The sequence below is a fragment of the Limulus polyphemus genome, unplaced genomic scaffold (assembly GCF_000517525.1).
Source record: "Limulus polyphemus unplaced genomic scaffold, Limulus_polyphemus-2.1.2 Scaffold306, whole genome shotgun sequence".
In the NCBI taxonomy this organism is placed as follows: Eukaryota; Metazoa; Arthropoda; class Merostomata; order Xiphosura; family Limulidae; genus Limulus; species Limulus polyphemus.
Window position 1 is genome coordinate 415,871 of NW_013665916.1, and position 11,282 is coordinate 427,152.

General features: G+C 33.0%; 1 protein-coding gene across 1 annotated transcript in view; it reads right to left on the reverse strand.

The window, feature by feature from the left end:
- The window catches only part of LOC106457237 (synaptotagmin-6-like), a 37,622-nt gene that overhangs the window by 11,784 nt on the left and 14,556 nt on the right, over positions 1-11,282 (reverse strand). Inside the window, exons 2-3 of the mRNA XM_022383071.1 lie at positions 4,418-4,694; positions 803-1,073 (exon numbers count right to left, since the gene is read on the reverse strand). Of these exons, the coding sequence (XP_022238779.1) occupies positions 803-1,073; positions 4,418-4,606 (460 nt within the window). The 5' untranslated portion in view covers positions 4,607-4,694. The remainder of the gene's footprint in view (positions 1-802; positions 1,074-4,417; positions 4,695-11,282) is intronic.

Consider the following 11,282-nt stretch of genomic DNA (forward strand, 5'->3'; position numbering starts at 1 on the left):
GTCACGTGATCTCGCTGACGCAACAATATATTCAATTCAGGTGCTTTTCTTAAGATACTCTGTGCTCTTATCAACTGGATTTCGAAGTTACTTGGGGCATCTAGTCTTCTTACCTGGAGACGACGTGAAATTGAAGAGGACGCACGAATGTGTCAAAACTAGTCTCTCCTACATCAAGACTTCTGAAAGTTTGTTCCATTTACTGTGTTTGTTTTTTCACCACTTTAGAGACCTTACAAGGCACTCGCGCAAACCAAAATAAAAGTAAATATTAATATTATTAAGTAAATATTAATCACAGGTTTAACTATGAAAACGTATAGAAGTAAACATACGTTTTCATGCACCCATTTTTCCAATACTTATTGTTTATTCGTTAATCTAGATTTGGGAAACAGACAACACGTAAGTGCAAACAACGAGTCACATTTTAAAGCTGATTTCTTGGTGAAATCTGAATTCTGTGGTTTTGGGTAGGTGGGGTTTATTTAAGTTGTGTCTGTGTGTTTTGATTTAAACCTCTTTAATATCACGATAAGACTAGTTCTATCTATACAATTTATTTAGGCCTTTAGTTCTCAAAGGAGTCAGATACGAGAGTGTCCCCCATATGAGTTTACTTTGATATGTGACTCGTACGTTTATTGATCTAAGTATTATTTCCTTCTATAAATGTGAAACATCGTGGTTTTACTTTGTAAGAAAACATCTTTATTTGAGCTATAGCACCGATAAAAATCGCTTGAATTAGATTTATATTTTATTTCTTGTATGAAAGTCGTTTCAATAAATTAAAACTTACCTAAGATATCTGGTAGTTCACATTCCGGACTAGTTTTATCTTCGCTGTCACTAGATGGCTGTCTAATAATGTTTTCAGTAGGCGATATTGACTGGTTTGAGGGATCTGGTGCAGAGTGCTGACGTATCCAAGTGTATGGACGAGGAATAAGAGGTATTGAGTCGACTTTGTTTTCTATTACTTTTACTTCACCAACTAAATTAACCTCGTTAATACCGTCGCCATAATGTTTGTAGTTTTCACATGTATCCAGTGCTAGGTCAGAATCAACCTGATATTTAGAGAAAATATTATAAATAAATTAGGCATAAAAACATAAATCGATGAAAATAAAGGGAAGGGAGAATAAAGTGATGTGAAATAATTGAGGAAAATGCAAGGATATGTGAACGACAAAAAGAAGCGAGAAAGATTTTGTTTGTTTGTTTGGAATTAAGCACAAAGCCACACAATGGGCTATCTGTGCTCTACCCACCACGAGTATCGAAACCCAGTTTCTAGCGTTGTAAGCGAGCAAGAGGAAAGCAAGTTAAGTGACTAATAAAAATAAAGGCTTCTGAATATGACATTTGTAGGATGAAAAGTTTAATAATAGAACAGACTACAGGACTACAGTTATGACTTGAGAAACATCAGAAAAATTGAATACTTACAGAACTGAGAGAAATAAATACAATATAGAGCAGGAATATAAATCAACTCAGAAAAAAGTAGCATCCTAGAAAAGCTGAGGAGTGAAGTGTAAAAGGTTATCAGAGAGCAACGAAGATATAAGGTTTGACAAAATAAAGTGAAAATCAGAAGACATTGTAGGAATCATGAAAAAATAACAGAGTTTATAGGATGTAGAAACAGTTTTGAAGAACTGGACTGGAAAAAATATTATAAATACTACTAAATAAGAATAAGTAAAGGCGTAACATTTAGAATAAATCATATGATAGTAAAAGGCTATGAGGGGAGAAATAAAACTGCAAAATTAACAACAGAAAGAATGAAAAAGTGAAATGGGTTTAGAGAGAGAGAATTGGTGGATAAATAGTGCATTGAAGGAATAACTAATGTGGGGGTAACTGATTAATGAAGATTTGTTCAGCGGTAAGTCTGAAGGATTGTAATGCTGAAAAACGGATTTCGATAATCGTTGTGGGTACAGCACAGATAATCCATTGTGTAGCTTTGTACTTAACAACAAACAAACCAACCAAGAAAGATTAATGAAGATTAGAAAAAACTGAAGGATTCTACTGAGGATGGGTTAAACTCGAGTAGACAGACATGCCACATGGAATAGAAAAGTTTCAGAAGTAGCAGAAAAACAAAAATCAAACACACACATGGATGAGAGCAGTTTCGTAATATAGAGTAATTGTTATATACTGAATCACCAAATCATTGTGTATTCTTTTATTAGAATAAAATAGTGAGAACTATTGCATTGAAAGTTAAAACAAGAATTATCCTAATTTTTTTTATTTGAAACAATAGAGAAACGAAAGTACAATATTTTTAAGTCAGTTAAAAGTGAACTAACGATATCGCAGTAACATAAACCAATTATAAGTATAGTTCAGAAAAAAATATATATATAACCGTGATAGAAAAATCAATTTGAAATTGGCTTTGTTTTTCAATTTAGCTTTTAATTTTGGAGGACATTTTTTTTTACGCCTCTACAGTAGTGTTGCTAAATTTACATACAGCTAACATCTATTAATGAATTTCATGTTTCATAGCTGACATTATATAAACGACGTTATTAGTTATTATAAAGAAGTAGAAAGAGAACAGTTTCTTGAAATCAGTCTTAACACAGCATTTTAGTCTCTACATATATATTTCGTCTAGATAAAGGATTGTTGTTTGTTTGTTTTTGAAGTTAAGCACAAAGCTACACAATGGGCTATCTGTGCTCTGCCCACCAAGGGTATCGAAACCCGGTTTCTAGCGTTGTAAGTCCTCAGACATGCCTCTGTGCTACTGGAGGGGGGGGGGGCTTAGATAAAGGAAAAATTATTCGCGTTACCTGAAAATATGAAATTAATAAGATGAAAACAGTGTACAAGTTTAAGCAGAAGGAAATACATCATTTACCAAACGAGAAAAACATCTTGAAAAGTACGAGTTAAAATAAATTGACTAAACAGAAATAGAGAGAGGGTTCATTTTAAAATCTAATTTTTCATTTTTTAATAAGAAATTTGAGAAAAGCTGAAAATACAAACATTAAAGTTTCTTAAACTGTTCTTCATCTAAAATTATGTAGGTGACGCTACAATATGGGATTTCATAAGTTATTCAATTACGAGTACAAGAAGACTGCCTAAATTACAGAACTATGTTTCTACTGATTATCACTTGACATTGCAGAGGACGACAATTATTCAATACATTTCTGCTGCATAAAACAGTCGTCTTAATAATACTTTACAATCTCGCTTAAAGAGTTTAGTTTGTTTAGTTGCTAACAAACTACCACTTCTTATTAACATTGTTTTGTGGCTAGCAGGGATGTTCATCAATATTACCACCCGAGAGTCTAGTTTAAGTCAAGTATCAACTGTCATTAGCACAACTGACCCCCCCCCCCCGGTAGCACAACGATATGTCTATGGACTTACAATGCTAGAAACCGGTTTTCGATACCCGTGGTGGACAGAGCACAGATATCCCATTGTATAGCTTTGTGCTTAATTACAAATAAACATACAAACAAAGTGAGTGTATAGAAAGGAGAGTAATGATAGCGGTATAAATATGAATAAAAGTGTGTGTGTGTGTGTGTGAGAGAGAGAGAGGTTATCTATTTATCCGTTTTACCACCCAAATTCTCTATTTGTTTCCTATTTTGATATTTCTTTGAACGTACATCTATTTGAGGTATGATTATCAAGAATCATAAACGAAAATGTTTTTAAATAGGCTTACGGATAATCAAACTACCTACTGTTTTTTACAAAGAAACATTTATTTCTATAAATAAAAAAATCTCAAATTAGGAATCAAAAAACAAAAGATCATTCTTTAATGTATAAAATTTATGAAAGAGCATATTTTCAAGAAAATTCATTTCGAAAAGTAATAAATATAACGTTCAATTTTTACTAACAGCGTATGTATTTGAAAATAGGCCCAATCATTTCACTTTATTATATTTTAACTTCTTTATGGTTTGTCGTTAGGTGGTGTTTATGAAAGAATCTAACCATTAGATATTTCACAGTACAACAAACATTTTATCGTTGCTTAGGAACGGGAAACTAATTACTTCATTCATATTATTTTTTATTGGAAACAGCAGATTTTAGGACACTTGGATAGTATTATGTTGGAAACACCAATGTGTGCGCACATATTGTCGTTGATAGGATTGAATATTCAAATTGAATGCATGAGCTGTTTTGTTGGAATAAATATTTTCAACGCTGCATTGCACGAGACACTTACACCAATTAAGTTTATTTAAAGCTCTGACACTTTCTGTGTTTCACTCTCTATCTATATGTATATATATTTGTATGTGTGTTTTTACAGAAAGTGTGTTGACAAGCTGCTTTAATATTGACGTAAAATATTCAACTCTACATTTTCATCTATATTTATTTTCCCACTTACCATATTGCTATAGCCTTTCATATAATGGTCATCACAGTTTGTCAAATGAGCTGTTTCTTCTTTACTTCCGGTCATCCAAGTATTCAGCCATGTCCAGCCACCCAATATTCGACACAGTCCGTAAAAGATGGCTATAACTGCAGCACTGATGCAGATGAGTATAGCAGCAACAGCTAAATCCTTCATCATTTTTATAGCTTTAAAAGCAACTAAGTTGAAACAAACGAAGCTTGAGGCACTGACATTAAGCAACTTGGTTTTAAGCTTCAGATCTCACCTGCCATAAAAAATATTTTATTTTTTTGTCAGAAAGTAACAGTTTTTTTCTATCTTTGTTGTATAACTAAATAAATCAAGTTTTTAACATTGTAAACATTTCCAGAGATTTTTTTTCTACCAGGGATCATCAATGATGGAACTAAATGATTATTCAACAGTTTGAAATATAAGTAGTTTTTTGTCAATTAAAAATTAGAGATTCGTCTTTGGGTAACGTGTGTGATGAGACATTACAACAAAATAAATGAATATTTAAAACATAAGTTCTCCTATCTGGCCTAAAAGTTGTTTCTAATAGAAAGAGCACATTTTAAATATTAGAGTTTATTGAGCCCGTTACGTCAGAGCCGAGAGCGCGACGGACTGTATGCCTGGAATTCTATGGTTTGCGTCACGCAAAAAAAAAAAGATCCATCCATCAACACCCGCCGCCACTAAGGGCCTTTTCCAGCTCTTTGAACCGAATAACAGGATGACTGTCACTTTTAAAATTCGCGTACAGCTGAAAGTGCGGAGTGTGTTTAGCAGCGTCACATCTCGAACCCTCCACCCTTTGATCCGCAGTTCGACATGTTAGTCCGATATGTCAAGCCCAAGTTGGAAACTAATTAAGCTAGTTTAAAGCGCGTCTGCCATTTGGCAGGAGGAAACTAGGGGGGTTTGAGAACATGTTTTTCCGGAAAATAATAAAAACGAGAATGCCAATTTGGTCCTGCTTTGGTGCAGCGAGAGCCATGCTACAGTTGAAATGAGCGAAAAAAAAGAACGGTGTCATTGTGAAAATAAGCATTTTAATGGCCGTCTGTTTTTCTCCTTAAACACTTTATCTTATATTTTCGACATTTTTATCCAGCTACCTATTCATTTTAGAACTTTTTCCTAGTTGTAGTGAATCGTTATGTTAGAATAACGTGATAAAACTGTAAACCTATTAAAATATACGGGGGGAGGGGATCGAAATAGGTGTTCAACCCATATCAAAGATGTCCACTACAGCTCCGACACCTACGTGGTAAAGCCAAAAATAATTGTTGAGTTTTCTACATTTATCATCTAGGTTTACGGTGTTTATCACTCTGTGTTGGCAAGTCTGCATGAGTATATCAGACGCTCAAGTAAGAAAGAACAGCACCGGATCATTCTTGAAGGCTCTGGTTGTACCATCCAAAATCGTTTCGTGCAAAGAGGAGCAAATGTTCAACTAAAAACGCTCATATAAAAATAATTTCTGGGTGATATAAATAAAAAAATAATAAACTTTAGTAATAAGAGTTCTTTATAAACATAAGAAAAGAAATTTAACCCTAGAATTGATATTTTAAATAACTTGTCTAAATTGTTTGTGGGACCATGACTTTGTTATTTATAGAGCCCTTAGTAACATATAAGTCTTACAAAAAATTTTAACGAAAATACAATCAATACTGCAATTAAGTCCATTAATTCCCGCTGTTTTGTTTTAATGTATTTTACTGTAACAGACAAAAGATAGAATAACTCGATATGAGAGACCCGACCTTTTTGTGAACTTATACAGCTAATCAGTAACTTGAGTGTTGATAATCATCGATATTTACAGAATTATTAAAATACAATGATTGTCATTAGGTTTAAAATGTACAATAAGTAAGAAAGAATTCCCCAAACTTTAACAATTAAATGTATTTTTCTATTTTATGTTAAATATCCAAGTTTTTCCACACACACATCTGCTTAGATGATAATAGAAAGTTACACAAATAGTAATACTAAAACAATATTAAACTATTTTAATTTTTTAAATTACTTCTAGCTCTGTACCAACAACATGATTTTGGGAGCACTTAACCTAGACACATACGTGTACTACTAGGTTGAGTTTAAGTTGCTTTGCACTCACACTTTGGAGATATAGCTATTACCGCTGCGATTATTTCAAGTTATTCGGTACATAATCTACATCAAAGGTGATTTTACGCTATTCAGTACAATACAGCTATAATAAAGTTATACAGTTCGCCGTTGCAAGTTCATTTGTTAATTTTGTACTATTTATGGTAGGGAGAAGATGACAAGTTACGCCAATTTTTGGACTATAAATTAAATATATCAAATAGAATAATATTTCCTAACTCGTTAATTTCACTCTTTTTGACGTTTTCCTTCTAAGGATGTTCACTTAAGTTTTCTTGACATTCATACAAGTTATTTGAAGTTAAATCTAATACTAGGATGTTTTACGTACATCTGCTTCTAGAATAGCTTTATGATATTTTCTAAATATAACTAAAACGATGTATCTACAGTTAATTCAAAACAATAAAACAAATAAGGAAACATAGGTGAATTATATAAAAGTACAACTTTATTTGGAACCAATGTTTAAAATAGTTTTATTTAGATTATGGGAAATTAGTAGCACACAAAGAGTGTAATCTATCTTTTGCAACTCAGGTTAAAGCTCTCATCTCATTGGTCAAGTCTGTAACGTATTGCTTTTCTATATATTGAATTAGTTATTCATATTGAACTTTGAGAACATCCTATAACGTTTTAGCTATCGGAATAAAATCTGTCTTATCAAATCGCTAGTGAATAAAATAAAAGTTTACGTACAGAAGGTTAGCCTATTATATTTTTAACGCATAAAAGGGGACGTAAACTAACAACTACAAGCGATATCACATGGTACAAGTAAGATTCATATCCCTGTCGACACTGAAAAGACAACAAAGGCCATGTCGACACTGAAAAGACAACAAAGGCAAACTTCACTATTACAACACGACAAGAAGTTTCTAAAGAAGCTGGTTATCTATCTATATAAATAAACGTATTTGCTTTGGGACTATTTTCTGACCATGGAACAGAAAGCTTTGTTGAAACTGTAATATTATTATCGACCAGAGACACTTGAGTGATTTATATCCACGAAGACTGGTGAAATATGCTGGGGAAAAAGCTAAAGTTATACAAATGTTCTCGGATGTTTTTCTCTAATTCAATGGACAAAAGAAGCAATAAACAAAATCGAGATTTTGTGAAGGAAATAAAATATTGAAAAGGGAGCAACAGAAAACATAAACACTATACTTTATTTATTCAAAAGCATAATAGTAAGATTCACTTAAACATTTCGTCACGAGTATAATATACATCACAAGTCTAATATTAACTAAGAAATGTTCGCCACGAGCGATATTTTATTCTCAGAGTACACAGTACTAATGATAGCATCCAGGAGTTATACCTTATGAAGTATTCTAGTCCTTGAACTTTCGTACTTCTAAGAATACAGTAGCATATGGAAGTTCTACACTCTAAAGTTTTGTAAAACGTCTACAACACTGTGTTTATATGTTAGCTAATCCGACAAGTTTGTCTTTAATTCCTTTAATCGTTACGGTTTTTCATTTGAAATATGCTAACCAGAAAAATCACCACACTTTAACATCTATGGTTTTGTACTTCTTGGAGTACATCACCTTATAGATTTGATATAGTTAAAGTACACATGTCTCTATAGTTTTATATTTCTTGTAATGTAAAGTTTACATTAAAATGAGAAGATAGAAAACACACGATATGGCTACGTAACACAGGTATAAACTATTTGCATATTAATTTATTACAGATTAATACTCCTAGTTTAATATATTTTCAAACGTAAAAAACACACCCGTTAAACTTCACAGAGTAGAATCCCAAATTCTGAAGTTTCTGCAAGAAAATATTCAATTATTGACTAAAACATTGATCTGGCAAGCGTTTTGTTTTATACATTTCGTAAAAACAAACAACAAACATGATAGAATATATTTGTGTTACAGTTTATTTAATTTATGGTACAGCAAAAGTATTACTGTAGAAGTTTTATGTTTGTGCTCTGTCCACCCAAGCTATCGAAACCAGAGTTGTAGTGTGAAAAACCCTCAGAGGGCCAGGTCTTATAAAGAAGATATTCAAAATTTTATTTGACGTCAGCAAGCATTTCGCTGGTTATAGATAAAACACTTAATATGATATTATTATTATTCACTTGTAATAGCAAAAAAATGCACTTTTCACATAATGGTTATATATCTTTTAAGAAAGAAATTGTAGAAAGAAATATTTTTTCTTTTATTTAACTGTTAATCTATTTCTTTCTTTATCTTCTTTGATTTATTCATATGTTTGTATGATCTGACTCATCTGATTCTCTATCTAAATATTAATCTATTTGTCTATCATTCCTATGTTTATTTCTATTTAACTCTGACTACTCTTTTAGCTGTATGTCTAAATATTTTTTTCGCTCTATCTAGCTGTTGATCTGCTTGTGCTTTTCAGAAACAAATTTTGAATTAAAACTTATTATTTTATTTTCACGGACTCTAATAAATCGGAGTAGCTTTAGCTGTCTTTAGTATTTAGGTGGATTTATACTTTTTTTTATAGTGTAAAAACATTTGAGGCTATCTAGCCTTTCTAAAGGCGTAGGCTTGGCATGGTCAGGTGGTTAGGGCGCTCGAGTCGCAATCTGCGGGTCGCGGGTTCGAATCCCCGTCCCACCAAACTTGCTCGTCCTTTCAGCCGTGGGGGCATTATAATGTGACGATCAATCCAACTATTCGTTGGTAAAAGGCTAGCCCTAGAGTTGGCGATGGGTGGTGATGACTAGCTGCCTTCCCTGTTGCCTTACACTGCTAAATTCACAACAGTCTAAAGGCGCATATAGGTCACTTGGATAAAATTCTCTGTCTAGCGATTAGTGTATCTGACTGGGTATCCGTAATGCAACCAAACACTTCTTGACTGTTTTTCTTTGTTAAGCGCAAAGCCACACAATAATACACCATCACGAGCATCGAAACCTGGTTTTTAGAAGTGTGAGCCCTCAGACTTATCGCTGAGACGCTGTGAGTGTGGAATAAGAATGACAGTCAATCCTCTTTTCGATCGAAAGTAGCCATTTCAGACGATAAGCACGCTTTGTCCTCAGCTAAACTGAGAGCTTTTAATGCTCGAAAGTGCAGTTGTCATCTGGTAATGGTATAGGATTTGTTATCCAACATGAGCAGATAAAGAGGTTTTATATTACCTAACGCACTTTTATAGATGTTTATTAACTTATCGTGTTTAGTTGTCGTATTTCATATTTAACTTTTTTTTGCTCATTGCAAATTTCGAACTTCAGTATGTAGCCTCCACACACAGATGTACAGCAGCATAAACGAAACTCTTAACACTTTGGTGTTGACATTTTAATTTTAAAGATACAAAATACAGGTTAGCTTCTTCAAGGGATGAACACAAAACCACAAAATTCCATTAAAATAGAGAGCATAGCTCGTATAAGTATTTCACTATCGGTACAAAAACTACGTGACAGTTTCTTTGGTTGTGACGTATAGTCCCTGACTCACGTTCAATAATACAAAATAGTTTAGATGTTACGAGGATGGGAGAGAAAGCGTTTTCGTTAGTTTCGTATAAACACTTTAAACTATATTAATAATAGAACAAGACGACGACCAACTACTGGGAGATTTCGTTTACAGTCTGAAACTGTTTTTATTCTATAAATTAAACAGACATAATTTCTTGTTTATTTAAATGTCAATAAAAACGTATCGAATATTTATGAGATTTTTAAATCCTTTTTAACTCATCATATAGTAGCCTAAATTAATATAGGCATTATGGCATTGCGCCTAATTCATTATTCGATATTATTCAGCGGATCAACTGTTTAATGATTATATAAAATATTTCTTTTCTCTTCACCAAAGGTAAAATGGAAAACGCAGTACGGTTAATCCGCTGTATAATATCGAATAATAAATTAGGCGCAATGCCATAATATTATTGACACACTTAAATTAATTTAGGTTATTATATGGTGAGTTAAAAAAGACTAAGAAACTCCATAAATATTGTATTCACATCCAATTATAAGAGGCCTAAATGTTTTTCTTTGGTTTGCTGGTTTAAGAATACGGCCAATGAATGAACACATTAGGCCTCTACGTCAAAAATTACATTCTCAATTTTACCTTTGGTTAATAAAAAGAAATCTTTAATATAAAAATGTATCCAGTTTTTAGTTAACTAAAACGAACATTCATTGTAACATTTGTTTCGCATTTTTGAAATTATATTTAGAAAAGATACATTTGAGTAAATTCAAGCATACAAGATGATGTTACAAGAGTAACCGTAGAAACATGGCAGCTATGAGGAGAAATGAGAAGGAGGTTTCATCTCACTTGAATAAATTAGTAAAGAGGTGGTCCAACCCCACTTGTATAAATTACTTTTGTAGATAATAAAGACTAAGTTCAACACTCACTTGTATAAATTTAGCAAAGATTAGATTCAACCCCACTTTTATAGATAGTTTTATGGCCAGGTGGTTAGGGCGCTCGACTCGCAATCTGTGGGTCGCGGGTTCGAATCTCCCTCACACCAAACATGCTCACCCTTTCAGCCGTGGGGGCGTTATAATGTGACGGTCAATCAAATTATTCGTTGATAAAAGAGTAGCCCAAGAGTTGTCGGTGGGTGGTGATGACTAGCTGCCCTCCCTCAAGTCTTACACTGCTAAATTAGGGACGGATAGCGC